General features: G+C 39.6%; 1 protein-coding gene across 7 annotated transcripts in view; it reads right to left on the bottom strand.

Moving 5' to 3' along the window:
- The window catches only part of tmem161b (transmembrane protein 161B), a 92,902-nt gene that overhangs the window by 42,286 nt on the left and 30,641 nt on the right, over positions 1-19,975 (bottom strand). For all 7 annotated transcript variants that reach the window (XR_012101507.1, XR_012101510.1, XM_073066970.1 and 4 more), the window contains 5 exons: positions 18,365-18,425; positions 17,573-17,713; positions 6,928-7,041; positions 5,825-5,999; positions 1,338-1,434 (listed from right to left, as the gene is read on the bottom strand). Coding sequence is in view for 5 of the 7 variants with exons in the window: in XM_073066970.1 (XP_072923071.1) it covers positions 1,338-1,434; positions 5,825-5,999; positions 6,928-7,041; positions 17,573-17,713; positions 18,365-18,425 (588 nt within the window). In the remaining 2 variants the exon portion in view is untranslated. The remainder of the gene's footprint in view (positions 1-1,337; positions 1,435-5,824; positions 6,000-6,927; positions 7,042-17,572; positions 17,714-18,364; positions 18,426-19,975) is intronic.

The following is a 19,975-nucleotide window of genomic DNA, read 5'->3' as shown; positions in this document are numbered from 1 at the left end:
CCACAACTTAGTCTTCTACGGGATCCAACCACCAAACACATCTTTACCTCCTGCCCACATGCTGCTTTCCACAAGGATCACTCCCTCAATGAATCCCTTGTCCAGTCATCATTCCCCACTGATCTTCCTTCTGGCACTTATCCTTGCAAGTGGCAGACATGCTCCAGCTGTCCATTCACGACCCAAAATTCCTTCCAAGTGAGGTAATCTGTTGGGGTCATCTGTTTTACCTGGTGGTCCCGATGTGGCCTCCTCTATATTGGTGAGACCAGATGTAAATCAGGGGCAGCTTTGACAAGCACCCCTGCTCCATCCACTAAAAGCAAGATTTCCCAGTGGCCAACCATATTAATTCCAATCACCATTCCTAGTCCAACATGTTGGTTCATGGCTTCCTCTTTTGCCACGATGAGGCCACTCTCAGGGTGGAGGATCAAAACCTCATATTCTGCCTAGGTAGCCTCCGATCTGATGGTGAGAACAACTTCCAGTGTTATTTTTCCACTCCCCCTTCCCTCTTCTTTAATTCCACACTCAGGCCTCTAACATCTTCTCACCTACTCATCAACTCCCCCTGGTGCCCCTCCTCCTTCCCTTTCTCTCATGGTCCACAAAGCCCTCCATTCAAATTCCTTCTCCAGCCCTTTAACCTTTTCTACTTATCACCCCTCAGTTTCTCAAATTCATCCCCTCCTCTCCCACTGCGTGGCTTTACCTTTCATCTTCTATCTGATCCCCCTTCCCCTCCACCCACCACCTTATTCTGGCATCTTCCTTTCCAGCCCTGGAAGACCTTGGCCAAGGCTCTTTAGTCCTCTCCGTAGATGCTGCCAGACCTGTGTGTCTGCTACTTTGGACTTCCAGCATCTGCAGAATCTCTTGTGTTTATAATAATCCTGGGGGGGGGGGGGGGGGGGGGGTGGAGATACCAAAGAAGATATAAGGCACTCCTTCCCTCCACTAGCCTGCTGGTCACCTTTGGGCAAGGTGGAGCAACTGCTTAGCCCCCACCCCCTTGATCAGGATTACGTGAAATTTCATTTTAGGCTCTAATCTTTACCATTAAACCATCAGGGAATAAAATCATCGAGAACTTAGATTTATCAATATTTTATTTCAATTGAATTTGAAAAGAGAATGTATCAATATTTCAGAGCAACACACACACAAAATGCTGGAGAAACTTCATATCCTGATGAAGGGTCTTGGTCCAAAACATCCTGTTGATTCATTTCCATGCAGCCTGACCTGACCAGTTCCTCTAGCATTTCGTGTGTGTTGCTCTGGATTTCCAGTGTCCGCAGAATCTCTTGTGTGTACCAATATTTCAGACTTACCCAGGGTTTTTAAAAGCAGTGTTGTATGAAGAAGCATAATCACTGGTGCCACATATTGAAGTGCAATCACACAAAGGTAATAGAACACCCGGGCAACCTTCAAGTAAAGGAACAATGCTGAATTATTTTATGCTCATTGATGAGCTACATGATTTAAAATAAAGGTCACGCAGATACATCACCTTCTTACGTTCAATTCTTAGCAAATAGTTAATTACTTCTATTGTCATAGGATATTACAGCACAGAAACAGGCCCATCAGTTCATCTTGTCCATTCTAAACTATAATTTTGCCTACTCCCATCACCCTGCCCTAGACCGTAGCTCTCCATATCCCACCCATCCATATACTTATCCAAGCTTCTTAGACATGTTCCTATTGAACCTGCATCCACCACTTTTGTTGCCACCATTGCATCACCCTCTGAGTGAAATTGCCCCTCAGATTCCTCTTAAATGCTTGACCTTTCACCCTTAACCTATGACCTCTACCTTTAGTTTCATTCAACTTCATTTGAAAAAGCCTGTTTGAATTTACCCTATGTACACCCCTTAGTTTTGCATACCTCCATCAAATCTCCTACTCTCCACAGAATAAAGTCCAAACCTAGTCAACTTTTCCTTATAACACAAATCTTCAAGTCCTGGCAGCAACCTTGTAAACTTTTTGTACTTTTTTTTTTTACCTTATTGATATCTTTCCTGTAGATCGGTGATTAGAAGTTGACACAATACTCTGAATTTGGTCTCACCAACTTCTTATACAACTTCAGCATAATATCCCAACTTCTGTACTCGATGCTCTGATTTATGAAGGCCAATGTGCCAACAGCTCTCTTTAAAACCCTATCTACCTGTATAGCCACTTTCACAGAATTATGGATCGGTATTCCACGATCTCTTTATTCTACTGTACTCCTCAGTGACCTACCAGTCACTGTGCAAGTCTTACTTGTTTGTTCTCTCAAAGTGCAACACCTCACAAACGTTTGCATTAAATTCCACCTGGCATTTTTCAGCCCATTTTTCCAGATCCTGCTACAAGTTTTGCTAGCCTTCACTGCTGTCCACTATGCCCCCAAGTCTTAGTATCATTCACAAATTTCACTAAACTCATTGACAGAATTGCATACGTTCCACCTCAAAGCCGTATGTTTCAGATACTTGTATAACAAGAAAATATTGTAACTCTTTCACAACAGTACACCTAACTTGTCCATTCAGCATTCACTGTAGGAGCTGACTGTGCAGTTATTATGAACAATTCTCCAGTGTGGTAGAATAAAACCCATGTCCCTCTCCTAAGCTGAATTTTATGATAACTCCAGCATTTTTGCACTTACTGATGGTTCAATAATGATACACTCAACGTTTTAGGAACAGCTTCACCATCACAATTCTGAATGGTCCATGAACACTAACTATTTCTCTTTCTGTAACTTAAAGCAACTTTTTTTTTGATGTTTCGGACTGTACTGCTGCTACAAAACAAATGCCATGTCGTACATCAGTGAAAATAAATCTAATTCTGATTCAGACTTCAGAGATTTTGTGCTTGCACAAGCATGCATGGAGACCCCAACATAGAATAATGACGGCAAATAGTGACAATTTTGCTGTCATTACCTTGTAAAATCCCGCTCATTCTCTCATGTATTTTCTTTTCTAGAGAAAATCAAAAGTTAATGATTTTCAGTGTTCTGTTTTAGTAGAAAGACCATAAGCTTTAGGAGCAGAATTAGGTCATTTGGCCCCTCAAGCCCGCTCCGCATTTCATCAAGGCTGATCCATTTCCCTCTCAACCCCAATTTTCTGCCTTCTCCCTGTATCATTTCAAGAATCTAGCAACCGGGGGGTGTCACGTGATGATGTAGGGTCGAGACGTTGGGAATCCAGCTCCCTCGCAAAAAGTAATGAAATAGGGTTTAAATGAAGAAGAGTTAACAAATATCTACTAGAAACTATTTATAAGTAACTCAGGATTATTTTTGGATATGGCTCCTAAACCGAAACAGAAGAAAGCTACTACTTCGAAGACTGCGCAAATCGGCGGGGAAAAAGGCCTAACCGTCTCGGCGAAGCCTCGGACTCAAGTTGGATCTCCTCCTGGTGAAGTGCATGGCACTTCTGATGATGCGGGACGGGAAGTTGCAGCAATGTCGGCGGTCTCTAAGAAGAAACGGCAAGAACAACGCATGCGCGAAAGTATGCATGAACAGATATTAACAAAACTACAAATCCCAACTACGGCTGGAAGTGAAACTGGAAGTGAATTGGAAGTAGAATCAGACTCTTTGGGAAATTCAACGGAAGAAGAAGAGGAAAAGAAGGAAGAGATTAAAGGAGACATAAAAGATATCCTGATATATATTATGAATGAATTAAAAGCTATAAGAAGGATGCAGAATAAACTCGATAATGTGGTGGAAAAACAAGAGAAGATGGATAATAAAGTTAAAGAGATGGAAGTAAAAGTGGAAGAAAACACTGAAAGAATAGATAAGATAGAAGACAATAATCTTGCCTGGACAATAGAAAGAAAACGGATGTTGGAAAAAATAGATGCGCTTGAAAACTCTAGTAGACAAAATAATATCAAAATTGTTGGTCTTATGGAAGGTACAGAGGGAGAAAATCCAATAAAATTCTTTCAAGAATGGATTCCGAAAATGTTGGAAATGAAAGAAAGAAACCAAGTAATTGAAATTGAAAGACCACACAGAGTTTTAAGACCAAGACCTCAACAAGATCAAAATCTAAGATCAATTTTGATAAAATGTTTAAGGTACCAAGATAAAGAAATGATCTTGAAGGCAGCTATTCAAGGTGCTAAAAAGAGAAATGGGCCATTGATAATAGGAGGGAAAAGAGCTTTTTTTTTATCCAGACATAAGTTACGATCTTCTGAAGAGGCGGAAGGAATTTAATCCAGTGAAAAAATATTTATGGGAAAAGGGCTATAAATTTTTATTGAGCTATCCAGCAAAATTGATAATTTTCCTGGATAACGAAGAAAGAAGATTTTTCATTGACTACCGGAAAGCGGAGAAATTTGTACAAGAATTACCTGATGTCCACGAAGAGAAGTAAAGAATTATAGAAATGAAATGGACTAATGATGAAGACTGAAATAAGGTTGCACTTGACGGACATTTATAAAAAAAAATAGTTGAAGAGTATTAATTGGGAGTAGAGATAGTAATTATTTTCTTTTTTTTTCTTCACTAATATATTTTCTTTTTTTTTTTGCGGGGGAGCTGGAAGAGCTCCTGATCGATGGCTGCGAGTTTCACGTGCATAATCATGGCGATTGCCATGACCTATAAAATGGGGGGGGGGGGGGGGGGTAATGTTGTGTTCTTTTTATTCGCAACATTAGTGGGGGGGGTACTTTGTTTTTTTTCTTATATATTAGTTATCTTTCTTCTATTTTTCTTCTTTTTTGCCTGGATGGTTGGGGAGAAACTATAGCAACATGGAGAATTTTAAAGAGTTCCCAAGGTATTATGAATGATTATTTACTTAATGTTTTAAGTTTTAATGTTAATGGAATTAATGGACCTGTGAAAAGAAAAAGAGTTTTAACATATATTATGAAAATGAAAGGAGATATAGCTTTTTTATAAGAAACACATTTAACAGAAACAGAACATAAGAAATTAAAGAGGGATTGGGTTGGAAATGTCATTGCAGCTTTATTTAATTCAAAATCGAGAGGAGTTGCAAGGAGCATATGGGGATCCTCCGATATCCAGGCAATCTTTCTTTCTTTTTTTTCTTTCTTTAGGTAAGGGTTAAGGGGGGGAGGGGGGAGGGTTAATATTATTTTTCTCACTATTTTATCATCACATTTATTCTTTGTAATTGTCTAAAATTTAATAAATAAATATATTTTTTAAAAAAAGAATCTAGCAACCTCTGCCTTAAGTATACCCAATGACGTGGCTTTCACAGCTGCCTGTGGCAAAGAATTCCACAGATTTGCCACTCTCTGGCTAAAGAAATTCCTCCCTGTCTCCATTCTAAATGGACGTCCCTCTACGCTGAGGCTGTGTCCTCTGGTCTTTACTCCCCCACCATAAGGCACATCCTCTCCATATCCACTTTTTTTTTGGGATAGGTGTCAGTAAGATCCCCCCTCTCATTCTTCTGAATTCCAGTGAGTACAGGACCAGAGCCATCCAAATGCTCCTCATATGATAAGCTTTACAATCCTGAAATCATATTCATGAACCTCCTTTGAACCAGCTCCAATGTCAGCAAATCCTTTCTTGTGTGGAAAATGAAACCCACAAAGCAATCACGTGTTGCAAATATGCCCTTCTGCCCCATTATGAACTCGACATTAGTACAATGTTCAGTTATCTTTCCCCAACACATGGCCTCACTTCCACAGCTCAAGTATCAACAAACCTCACATCTTTTCTGTCCTACTCTCCTGTTGCTCCTGTTCACCTCAGTCATTTAACCATTCCGCATTTTCTTACCATCTTTTGCAGATCCTTCGTACCGATACGCCCTGCCTCTTTCTTCATTTGTTCTATACTCTTTTGTGCTAAGTTTAGGTACGCTTGCAGGTGTTGGCGAATTAAGGCCAGTCGGAGAACACAGAGAGCGATAATAATCCACAGTCGCAATGAATCATATGTAGACTCTGACATTCTGTAAATCATTCAACGGAAGTATTTTTAAACAAAAGAATTACAAAAATCATGTCATGAGAATACCCACTTTATAAACATTAGAGAAAAATAATTGTCTTGTTCTAAAAGGAGATATTGTATGTTGATTTAAACTTTTAACTGTGTTGAAGATCAAATGATAACAAATATACTAAAATAATGTTGTACCCATTTTCCTCAGCGAAGATAACTCAGTGTGGTTGGATTTACCACCTCAATATTCAAATGGAGGAGGAAATAAAATAAATGTTTAGTAGAGTTGTAGAAAAGTACAGCTCAGAAATAGGCCTTTTGGCCCATCTAATCTGTGCCCAACCATTAATCTGCCTACTCCCATTGACCTGTACTGGGACCACAGCCCTCCATATCCCTCCCATCCACATACCTACTCAACCTTCTCTTAAATGTTGAAATCAAAATCACATGCACCCCTTGCACTCGCAGCTCATTCACACTCTCACAACCCTCTAAGTGAAGACGTTTTCCCTCTTGTTCCCTTAAATATTTCAACCTTAATCCATGACTTTAGTTGTAGTCCCACCCAACCTCAGTGGAAAAAGCCTGACTGCATTTACGTTATCTATTCCCTCATAATTTTGTATACCTCTATCAAATCTCCCCTCAACCAAATTATTTCTCAGGAATATCAAGATGCAGTTCATCAGAGTGATCTTAACTTAGCATAAAAGCTTATGGAACGGAATAATAAATCACTTTGGAGTTATGGATCAGCAGATGGCACCGGTTCAAAGGCAAAACTTTAATTTCTACTATGTTTTTGTTGAAAAGTGGAAAGGCTTTATAATAAGAAAGCAGAAAGTCAAACTAGAAGTCACACAGAAAGTCTAAGTAGAGAAAAACACCAAATATCGTACTATGCAAGTAAATTCTTCATCACGTGTACTCACAAAGGAATGCTTTCTTTGCCAAGTGGTGGATTCATGATATAGTCTTTTGTAATAGGTTTCACCCACAGAAGCACCATGATTAGTGGTGAGAGGAAGTTCACATGAAGCAAAGTCCTACAAGTCAGAAAATCCAAATAGTGCATATGATTAACAAGGCATCTTATTACATTTTAAAATATTTAGGTACGCTTGCAGATGTTGGTGAACTAAGACCAGTTGGAGAACACAGAGAGATAATAATCCAAAGTCTCTGACATTCTGTATATCTTTCAACAGAAATATTTTTAAACAAGAGTTACAAAAATCAGGACAGGAACCTGTGAGCAAACCTACATTATAAATGTTACAGAAAGATAATTTTGTCTTGTTCTAAAAGGCAAAATTGTATGTGGATTCTGTTACGTACCAGCAGCAATAGATCACAAATTGAGTCAGGTTTTAATGTTAAGACCACTATATTTATTAGTATCTACTCAAGAATATAAACAAAAACAAACAGAAGTTAACAGTGTTATGTGTGTGTGTGGCTCCCAAACTGTCAAGCTTAGGAACAGTTCTTCAAGTCTTAAGATGGTAAACTAGAAAGGTCCAGTAATCTATGAAATAAATGAGGGGAGAGATTTGTAAATTCACATTAAAACGTAGCGAGGAGGCAATTACAAAAATTCCACAGGTTCCACGCTGGGACAACAAAGTAACAGTTGCCGAAGATCTTATCCATTGAGTCGTTCCGAAATGCATGAAATATCCCAAAGGTGACAGCCACAGAATATCCCTTCGCACAAGTGGTTACCACATAGCACACCTGAATCCAGGTAAGGGCTAACAAAAAGTGGTTGCCACAGGATACTCCAACAAAATCCACGTATGGATCATATGAAGTGACAGTCACACATCCTATGTGCACTGTGTGCCATTAATCAACCCAATCCTTTGGGCATGAGAAAATATCAGACTTTACCCATTTTTTTTCCAGCAAGCCCCTGATGACAGCTTGCAGTCCAAAGTCCTTTTTTTCTCTCTCTCTCCTTCTTCTCTGCAAGTACCAGCGGTCTGTCGCAGCTTGTTATACTGACGTCACAGTTCTGCCTCATCCAGACATTTTAAACTGACACCCACAGTAAACGACACCGTGGTCATGTAACAATTTAAACTTTTTAACTGTGTTGAAGATCAAATGATAATAAATGTACTAAAATAGCTCTATCAAGTCACCTCTCAACCTCCTTCGCTTCAAAGGGGAAAACCTCAGCTTGCTCAACCTATCCTCAGAGGACATGCTCTCTAATCCAGGCAGCAACCTAGAAATCTTCTCTGTACCATTTCTGCAGCTTCCACATCCTTTCTATCATGAGGCAACCAGAACTGAACATAATACTCCAAGTGTGGTCTAACCAGCTGTATAGAGCTAGTTAGGGGTGAATTACAGGACATCGCAAAATTTAGAATTTTCAAAAGGATTTTAATAACATTCTGCAAAACAGGTTGGTCAACAAAGTTAGAATTTAGAATTGTGGGTAATGTACTGATATGATTGGGAATTGGTTGGGAGATAAGAAGCAAGGACTGGGAAAAAAATGGATCTTTTTCAGATTGGCAAACTGATTCGAATCATGTATGAATCACAGCTTGTGCTCATCTACATTTGTGCAGGTGACACAAAACCTGAAGGGATTGTGAATGGACAGATGCAAAGAGGGTTCAAGTGGATACTGATGAGCTATGTAAGGGAGCGAGAATATGACAAATTGAATGTAATGTTGAAAAATGTGAAGTAATTCCTTTCGAAGCATAAGAGAGGAAAGCAGAATGTGTTTTAAACAGTGACTTGATATTCAAAGCGACCAAGGATTCTTTGGGCACACGTCATCCAAATCTAAAGATGAGGATGCAGTAAGCATTTAGAAAGGCAAATGCTATGTTGACATGTATTAAGAGTACTTGAGTACCAAGGCACAGATGTTTTACTGTGAATATACAGAACTCTCATCTATTTGCTTGAACGGACACATGCATGTAATTGGCAGCACAGCAATATTCAAAGTTGGGTACAGCTGTTCAACTGATCAGGATAATATCTTTATCTGAACCAAGAACAACAGACCAGATCATGTAGACATTGTGGTTTTAGAACCTGGATGGAATACTCTATTTGTCTAAATAAGGAAAGGAATATTAAAATAAAAATATTCCTTTCACCACAAAGCTCTTGGGGTCAACCACTTGTAAATGCACTCTCATTGTTTCTGACAGTTTTATTTTTACCTTTTAGTTCAGTACGGGAAATATGCATCATAGAATCATAGGAAATAGAGCATTTTGCCATCAAATCTGTTGTATCTTAGAAAAGATTTCTTTATTTTTAAGATTAGTTTTAGTTGCCTTATGTACATCAAAATACACAGGGAAATGCTTCACTTGCGTCAAATCAGTTCAGCCTGGATTGTGCAAGTGTCAGCACACTTCCAGCACAAACATAGCACACCCACAAGAGTTAATGAATTAGGAGAACCTGCCAATCCTTTACATTTTTTTTTAAATCATATATTTATTTTCTGGTATCAGATACAATGGCTAAGCCATTTATTGGCCATCTCTAATTGAGAACGTAGTGGCAAGCTGTCTTTCGGAACTGCTATATGCCAATTCTGCTTCTGACGGTAATGCCCTCTTCTCACTGCTGCCACTAGGAGCCTCAGGACTCACACCACCAGAATCAGGAACATTTACTACCCCTCAACCATCAGGCCCTTGAACCAGAGGGGATAACTTCACTCACCCCAAGACCAAACAGTTCCCACAAATTATGGACTCACTTTTAAGGACTCTTCATCTCATGCTCTTGATATTCCTTGCTTATTTATTTATTATTATCTTCTATTTTTATTTTCACAGTTTGTTGGTGTTTGCACATTGATTATCATCCTGTTGAGCATGGTCCTTCTTTGATTCTTTTGCCCAATGGTAAGGATCCAGGAGGGAAGTTCAAGAGGGATATTAGAGGAAGGTTTTTCACTCAGAGAGTGGTTGGTGCATGGAATGCACTGCCTGAGTCAGTGGTGGAGGCAGATACACTAGTGAAGTTTAAGAGACAACTAGACAGGTATATGGAGGAATTTAAGGTGGGGGGTTATATGGGAGGCAGGGATTGAGGGTCAGCACAACATTGAGGGCCGAAGGGCCTGTAATGTGCTGTACTGTTCTATGTTCTATGTCCTATGACATAAAAAAGGTTGGGAACCCCTGTTCCAATTGTGTTTCTTGTATCTACTGTGAATGCCATCAAGAAAATGATTCTCAAGGTGGTGTACTGTGACATGTTTATACATTAATAATAGATTTACTTTGAATTGAGTGGCTTTTATAAAAACATAAAATGCCAAACCACTCAGCATCTGCACCAAGTGAAAGACTTAAATGTTTTCATTCAAAGGCCGAATGACTTGCTAGATGGGTGAGAGAAATATCTAAGAAAACGCAGTAGATTATCACGAGGCATCAATGCACTTCACTCTCAACATTGTAATTTTCAAATTCTATTATTGTTGTAATGCAACTAGAAGTGGTTACTAATTTACACATACCAAGATGTTACATAGTTACTAAATAATCTATTTCAATAATGCCAATCGATAAATGATAAAAGTCAAGGATTTTAGAAAGGGATTCTGCTCTGGAAAGAATGCTACTTTTTTTTACATTCAGCTTACAAAATTGAGAAAGCTTTTATTAAATTGTCATCATAAAGATTACAATAGTATAATATATTCTCAAGCTATGCTGGGAAGTGTTAGTAGAACCTGAATTCATGACCTTCTGCCTTCTAGACTTTCAGTGGTGTTAAAATATTACACAAGTTATCACTGAGTCAAGGCTTCAAATAAAGTTCATATTTTGCTTTCCAGAACAGATATTACTTACCCCTATTTATTTTTTCATAACTACTTTCTGCTAATTTTGTTCAGTATCATGATTTAAAAAGCCACAGATACATATTACTGAGAAACCTGTAGGACAACAGAAGCAATGCTAAAGGTTTGTCAACCTCCACTTCACTGAGGGTGACAGGGAAGGAAAGAGATATTATGAAATGTAAATAGAAGCCACATTCCAGACAAGAAGCAAACTGCCTCAAACATTCACAGTGGACAAATGATTTGGAAATGTACTCTGCAATAAGAATATTGTGTAGTCAAGATAACAAATGATAAAGTAATGCTGATTAATTTACAGTAGGTAAATTTCATTGCAGAAAGTATAATCAAAATCTGACAGCTTGGAAAGTTTACATGAGAGAACAGTATTTAAATATATATAAATATATAAACACACACACACACACACGCACAAACTGAGATAAAAGAGCTCTAAAAATACAGAACCAAGGTCAAGGATAGTTTGAAGGGGAAGGTATGGTGGTACCTATGGCCAATAGGATTATACTGGATGTGCCATTTTACTTCTATTAATTTTGACACAAAACAAGATGAATGTCCAGCTACCATATTGATAGTTGAATAGCTAGAGGGGAAAGCTATCCCATTAGAATTTTACCAAATTTCAAAGTTCAAAATACATTATCAAAGTACGTATATCATACTTTGAGATTCATCTTCTTGCAGGCAGCCACAAAACAAAGAAATGCAATAGAATTTACAAAAAAATCCCACACCATAAAGACCAATGTGCGAAAAAGAACAAGTCTTGAAAATAATTTTTAAGAAAGCAAGCAAACAATAGACATGAACCACAGAGACCCGAGAAGAAAGTTCGCAACAGCGTAGACAGTTCGGCACTGTAGACGGTCCAGGAGCCCAGTGGCTCCAGGCCACGACTACGGAGTCAGTTCAGTGCTATGGCGAGTAAAGCGTTCCGAAGTAGTGATCTGAACACCGGTTTGTTCTCCACACTCGACCTCAATACTTTAAACCTCATCGCTTAAATCGGCATAACATTGGTTTGCCATCAGCTCTCGGGCCTGGACCCTGTTGCTTCTGTCCAGACTGAAGACTCAGTATGGCCCCAAGTCTGCTCTAGGGAAGGCAGCCACTGCTGTATTTGCATTGTCAAGAGTCAATGCAAATGAATATTTCAAAATAACACACAAATGCCAGGATGTATTCCATAGCCTATACTCACAAATAAAAATGGTAGTGTTGAAATACTCAATAATTTGCCTAACTTCTTTGAAAGACCCTAATAGCTTTTCAAGTTATTCTGAGCCTAGGTATGTATAAATTGGTTGGAGCTATTTACTTTCGTACAGGGATCAAGGATTTAAAACAACAGGGAGATCAGACATTTAGAAAATGAATCACCCACAGTTAATATCTAGAATTAGAATCAGAATCAAGTTTATTACCACTGACATATGTCATGAAATTTGCTGTTTAATAGTGACGTAGTGTTCATGGGTTCACTGTCCATTCAGAAATCGGATGGTGGATGGGAAGAAGCTGTACCTGCAACGTTCAATGAGTATCTTCAGGCTCCTGTATCTCCTCCTTGATGGTAGCAATGAGAAGAGGGCAGGTCCTGGGTGATGGAAATCCTTAATGATGGGTGTCCCCTTCTTGAGGCATTGCCTTTGAAGATGTCCTCTATGTGAAGGGATTGGTGCCCTTGATGGAGCTCGCTGAGTCTACAACCCTCTGCAGGTTTTTCCAATCCTGTGCAGTAGCCCCTCCATGCCAGATGGTGATGCAAACAGTTAGAATGTTCTCCATAGTACATATGTGGACATTTGCTAAAGTCATTGGTGACATACCAAATCGAAATTTAGCTGTCATACAGATATATGCAGGATACAGACCTATGTCTAGATTAACTGGTTGGGTTTTGTACATCTTTGTGTGCAAATATCCAATACCCTGGGTTGAATAGTCTTCTGTGATCTTCACCATCATCAAGCAAGAAGCAATAGATTATCAAGATAAAAATACTGAAGATAAGCTTGTGTACAAGAAGATATGTAGGCTGAAATAGTAAATACTTATTCAGAACCATCCCAAAATATTCTGCAGCTAATACTCAAAATATTTATGGGCTGTCCCCAGCACATCTGAGAATGCATTTCACTGTATGTTTTGATGTACATGTGACAAATAAAGCTAATCTTTATCTTTTAAACCTTTAAAAGTTTGATCATTGATTAAATTCAAGAAATAGATCAACATGGAGAACAATGGATAAATAAGACGATATAGCACAGCAAGTTCTAAAGAAGAAAATATATGGACACTGTGAAAGAACTAACTAATGTGTGAGATATAATTGATGCTGCGAGGGATCGCTCGATGTGGAGAGCCATGATCGCCCAAGTGTGTAACGTGCAAGGCACCTGAAGAAGATGGTGGGTGTGAAGAAGATGGGGGTGGTGGTAGAAGCTGATACATTTGGAGCATTTAAGTAACTCAGGTAGGCCCGTGAATGATAGAAAAGTGAAGGGCTATGTAGGAGAGAATTGTTAGATTAATCAGGGAGTAGGTTCAAAGTTTAGCACAGCATTGTGGGCCAAAGGGCCTGTACTGTGGTGTACTGTTCTAAGTTCAATGCTCTGATACTTCCAATCTTGACAATGAACCAAGGACTTGCTGTGTGTAATGTATACATTTTAGACAAATAGGGTCTCTAAAAGGAGCGGCATGAGAATAAAAAACATCAGCGACAAAAGCTTGTTTCCAAATGTTAGATTATTAATAGTGTTTCTGAACATCCAAATGACATTTCGTTTCAAGAGAGCAGTGCAGTGCCTGAAGCACCAATGTAAGTCCTCCTGTGCAGCAGAGCACACCTTAGCTTCTTGACCACTTGAGCTACAGCGTTCACTGGTCTTCCGATAACAAGGAATCAGAAACATAGAAAACCTACAGCACAATACAGGCCCTTCAGCCCACAAAGCTGTGCCAAACATGTCGGTACTTTAGAAATTACATAGGGTTATCAAAAGCCTTTTATTTTTCTGAGCTCCATGTACGGATCCGGGAGTCTCTTAAAAGTCCCTATCGTATCCACCTCCATCGCCAGCAGCCCATTCCACACACCCACCACTCTCTGAAAAAAAAAATTACCCCTGACATCTCCTCTGTACCTACTTCTAAGCACCTTAAAACTGTACCCTCTTGGGCTAGCCATTTCAGCCCTGGGAAGAGGCCTCTGATTATCCATACGATCAATGACCCTCATCATCTTATACACCTCTATCAGGTCACCTCTCATCCTCCGTCTCTCCAAGGAAAAAAGGCTGAGTTCACTCAACCTATTCTCATAAAACATGCTCCCCAATCCAGGCAACATCCTTGTAGATCTCCTCTGCACTCTTTATGGTTTCCACATCCTTCCTGTAGAGACGACCAGAACTGAGCACAGTACTCCAAGTGGGGTCTGACCAGGGACCTATATAGCTGCAACATTACCTCTTGGCTCTTAAACTCAATCCCACGATTAAAGAAGGCCAATGCACCATATGCCTTCTTAAACACAGAGCCAACCTGCGCTGCAGCTTTGAGCGTCCTATGGACTTGGACCATAAGATCCCTCTGATCCTCCACACTGCCAAGAGTCTTACCATTAATACTATATTCAATAATTGAACTAATTACAGATGTCTGGTCTATAGAACTTATCCCTGAACAGAAATGGAAGTTTTGGTCACAAGACCAATCTTCAGAACAGATAGCCTGAGAAACAAGAATGATGCATGCAAACAACCTGTACAGGTTTCTTGCATCCATTATGCGCCTGAAATTGGGCTGGAAATAGAGCAGTTAGCTCGGGCTATTACAACTTGGTGTGCTGGATTTCGGAATTCAATCCTGGCGCAACCTGTAAGGAGGTTGTGGGTTTTCTTTGGGTGCTCCGGTTCCCTTCCACAGTCAAAAGGCGTACTGGTTAGTAAGTTAATTAGTCATTGTAAATTATCCCATGTTATCCTAGGGTTAAATTGGATGTTGCTGGCAATGTGGCTCAAAGGGCCGGAAGGACCTACTCTGTGCCGTATCTCTAAATAAAATAAATAAATCATTGAAGTTTGAAGAATGCAGTGATAAGCACGAACAACCACCTTTTGGAAAAGATTCCCCCAGCATCAGCATGGGAGAACCTCACTTGTAACTAACAGTGAAAGAACACAGAGGGCTGAGTGGACCAATTAACTCAGGGAACAGTATTCCAGACCTCAATCCTGCTCCTGTATAAGCTGCAATCACACGTCAGTGATATTACCAGATCTCATCTTTAAGAGCACCACTTTAGAGGAACAAGTTGACATAAATAATCACCAATGACAATCTCTTTAATGATGAACCTGGACTGAGAGAAGATGAAGTCTGCATATATTCTCCCTCAGCACAAGTACTTTCTTTCAGATAGTTGAATCTGAAAATTGGAACTAATGAGGATGATTTACTTCACGTTTATTGAAAAGAGGGACGTCATTGGAATGGCACAGAGCTGAGTGCCATTGGTGAGTCAGACAAGTGATTGCCGATCCTCTACCTGCTTCCAGGTTTAGGAGATTTTTTTTGCATCTGATCTGTGATCAAATGGCAGCGTACACTGGATGGGTCGAATGATCTAATTCTGCTCCCATGTCTTTTCGGCTTATGTCACAGAATCCATTCATTAAGGTGGAAATAGTGTGACAAAAGTTAATTCAAACAACACTTCCTGAGAGCTGAACTAAATATAATTTCATTAATTTTTGACTGGTTTGTGCTTACCCCAAGCAGCAACAAATCCTCCCAACGGAACACCAATACAAGTGCAAACTAGATAGATAGATAGATAGATAGATACTTTATTCATCCCCATGGGGAAATTCAACTTTTTTTCCAATGTCCCATACACTTGTTGTAGCAAAACTAATTACATACAATACTTAACTCAGTAAAAAATATGATATGCATCTAAATCACTATCTCAAAAAGCATTAATAATAGCTTTTAAAAAGTTCTTAAGTCCTGGCGGTAGAATTGTAAAGCCTAATGGCATTGGGGAGTATTGACCTCTTCATCCTGTCTGAGGAGCATTGTATCGATAGTAACCTGTCGCTGAAACTGCTTCTCTGTCTCTGGATGGTGCTATGTAGAGGATGTTCAGAGTTATCCATAATTGACCGTAGCCTACTCAGCGCCCTTCGCTCAGCTACCAATGTTAAACTCTCCAGTACTTTGCCCACGACAGAGCCCGCCTTCCTTACCAGCTTATTAAGACGTGAGGCGTCCCTCTTCTTAATGCTTCCTCCCCAACACGCCACCACAAAGAAGAGGGCGCTCTCCACAACTGACCTATAGAACATCTTCAGCATCTCACTACAGACATTGAATGACGCCAACCTTCTTAGGAAGTACAGTCGACTCTGTGCCTTCCTGCACAAGGCATCTGTGTTGGCAGTCCAGTCTAGCTTCTCGTCTAACTGTACTCCCAGATACTTGTAGGTCTTAACCTGCTCCACACATTCTCCATTAATGATCACTGGCTCCATATGCCTAGATCTCCTAAAGTCCACCACCATCTCCTTGGTCTTGGTGATATTGAGACGCAGGTAGTTTGAGTTGCACCATATCACAAAGTCCTGTATCAGTTTCCTATACTCCTCCTCCTGTCCATTCCTGACACACCCCACTATGGCCGTGTCATCAGCGAACTTCTGCACATGGCAGGACTCCGAGTTATATTGGAAGTCTGATGTGTACAGGGTGAACAGGACCGGAGAGAGTACGGTTCCCTGCGGCGCTCCTGTGCTGCTGACCACCGTGTCAGACCTACAGTCTCCCAACCGCACATACTGAGGTCTATCTGTCAAGTAGTCCACTATCCAATCCACCATGTGAGAGTCTACTCCCATCTCCGTTAGTTTGTGCCTTAAGATCTTGGGCTGGATGGTGTTAAAGGCACTAGAGAAGTCAAGGAATGTAATCCTCACAGCACAACTGACCCCCTCTAGGTAAAATAATGATACAAAACTGACAGATGCTGAAAGCTCTATACACAGCACAAAAGAGAGTAAACTCACTGGCTGGCACGTGCAGTTTCAAACAGCACTCTAATTCTCCCTGTCTGGAGGTTAATTTGGCTTCAATGAAAATACGGGTATAAAAACACGAAGATAAACTGATGATATTCTGTATCAATTTCCACCCTACCCCTTCCTTTTTCCCCCCATTCCTCATTCAGGCTCTCTTCTCATCCCTTTACTTTGCCTCACCTGTTTATCACCTTCCCCAGTGCCTCTTCTCCTTCCCTTGCTCTGATAATCCATTCTTCTCTCCTATCATATTCCTTACTCTTCAGTCTTTTACCTTTTCCACCTATCACCTCCGAGCTTCGCCCTTCATCCCCACCCACCCACCTTCCCCCTCAACTGGCTTTACTTATCACAGTCAGCTTGAACTCCTTTCCCTCCCCACCTTATTCTGGCACCTTCTCCCTTCCTTCCAGTCCCAGTGAAGGGTCCCAGACCAAAACTTTAACTATTTATTCCCTTCCATAGATGCTGGCTCATTTGCTCAGTTCCTCCAGTTTTTTGTGTGTGTTACTCTGAATTTCCAGCATCTCTTGCTCATGTAGAGATTTTTTAATGTGTTTTATTTCAAGTGGAGAAATTTCTATTAATTTTATATATAATAATTACAAAGTTTCTTACTGTGTTAGCTTCTCCTTTGCAAGATTTAGAGCATCCAGATGCATCTGAGCCAGTCGTAGGCCAGGAAAGGTCAGGAAAGCACCAATGAAACCACAAAGAATAGCCAGTGACATTTTGAAGGTCAGTTTTGAGACAGGACCTCTGGAATAAATTATTAAAAATGATCATGCATGCATACAAATACTGAAAAAGACACATCAAAAAGATAACATAAGATGAAATTAAAAAGATGAAGTTACAACATCCTTCACGTTCAAAATAAAATATTCAGCAAAACTAACTCTAAACCTCAGCTTAGGTGTTGAGTGACTGAATAAAAAAAAGTGCTAAACTGCTATAAAATCTCTTTTTGATTCAATGGCATCTTAGTAACACACTTAGTGTAGAATTTCAGTGCATGAATGTCTTTTTGCTCAAAATTGAATGTTGTATTTCCAGGTAAACCAACTTCAAACTTTCAGTATCATATATTACAGCAGACTCAATGGCAAGGTGCACAAAATCTGGCATAAATCTTGAGGGCATGTATGTGATATTCTAAATGTTAACAATCGAGTTAAAACAGATAATATTCATGGCTATATTAATCTGTCAAGTTCTATTTCCCCACAAACTTATAGACTGGAAATAAATACTAAAAAGACTGTTGATACCTGCACAGCACATTGTAAAACAGAAAATGCACAACAGCAATTTGAAATATCATGCTTTTCAGCTTAAGTTACTTTAGTAATTGCATGAATAACCAAAATATTAAAACAGTAATCAAAAATGAAAGATTATGAAACCTACTGGGATTGCAAGCCTTGTTTCTCAAGGAACTGCACAGCCCCACCAGAAAAGTTTGCAAACCCTGCATATTGGTGGAAAAAGAAGAGTTAAATTTGAGACGAATTCCAGTAACATTCAGAATAATATCAATGGGAATATTAAGAGTAATTTTTAAAATACATAAAGCTAATTTTTTGCACTTGGTACACTTGAAGAAACTTAATGCTTCCAAGATACGGACTTAAAAAAAAAAATAATACATCAACCTAGAGGACAGAGATGAGGAAAAAGTTTAGCCACAGGGTGGAGAATCTGGAGTTCATTGGCACGGATATCTGTGGAGGCCATTTCATTCAGTATATTTAAAGTGGAGGTTGACAGTTTCTTGATTAGTCAGGGCATTAAAGGTTACAAGGAGAAGGCAGAAGAATAGGATTGAAAGGGATAATAAATCAGCCAAGATGAAATGGTGGAGCAGACTCAATGGGCGGGGTGGCCTAATTCTTCTATGTCTTCTGATCTTATCAAAAATAGGCAGTGGACTAAATTTTGCCATCTGCATTAATGTAAACAGACAGTTAAGTTCTTGTACAATCATACAAAAGAAAATTATCTACTTTAGGAAATAATAAATCAACAAACGTTATCTGACTGAGAAAAGCAAGATCCCATTGGAAAGGTAACAGTACCACAGGATGATAGGATAAATGAACATTATAGGAGTCACGTATATACAGTTGAAGTCAAAAGTTTACATACACCTTAGCCAAATACATTTAAATTTAAGTTTTTCACAAATCCTGACATTTAGTACTAGAAAGCATTCCCTGTCTTAGGTCAGTTAGGTTCACTATTTTAAGAACGTGAAATGTCAGAATAATAGTAGAGAGAATGATTTATTTCAGCTTTTATTTCTTTCATCACTTACCCAGTGGGTCAGAAGTTTATATACACTTTGTTAGTATTTGGTAGCATTGCCTTTAAAATGTTTAACTTGGGTCAAACATTTTGGGTAGCAATCTACAAGCTTCTCACAGTAAGTTGCTGGAAATTTGTTCCATTCCTCCAGACAGAACTGGTGTAACTAAGTCAGGTTTGTAGGCCTTCTTGCTTGCACACGCTTTTTCAGTTCTGCCCACAAATTTTCAATCAGATTGAGGTCAGGGCTTTGTGATTACCACTCCAATACCTTGACTTTGTTGTCCTTAAGCAATTTTGCCACAACTTTGGAGGTATGCTCGGGGTCATTGTCCATTTGGAAGACCCATTTGCGACCGAGCTTTGACTTCCTGGCTGATGTCTTGAGATGTTGCTTCAATATATCCACATAATTTTCCTTCCTCATGATGCCATCTATTTTGTGAAGTGCACCAGTCCCTCCTGCAGCAATGCACCCCCACAACATGATGCTGCCACCCCCATGCCTCAAGGTTGGGATGGTGTTCTTCGGCTTGCAAGCCTCACCCTTTTTCCTCCAAACATAACAATGGTCATTATGTCCAACCAGTTCAATTTTTGTTGCATCAGACCAGAGGACATTTCTCCAAAAAGTAAGATCTTTGCCCCCATGTGCACTTGCAAACTATAGTCTGGCTTTTTTATGGCAGTTTTGGAGCAGTGGCTTCTTCCTTG

Source organism: Hemitrygon akajei, chromosome 2, assembly GCF_048418815.1.
Source record: "Hemitrygon akajei chromosome 2, sHemAka1.3, whole genome shotgun sequence".
Taxonomy (NCBI): Eukaryota; Metazoa; Chordata; class Chondrichthyes; order Myliobatiformes; family Dasyatidae; genus Hemitrygon; species Hemitrygon akajei.
The sequence above is the reverse complement of the archived record's forward strand: the minus strand, read 5'-3'. Positions and strand labels throughout refer to the sequence as shown.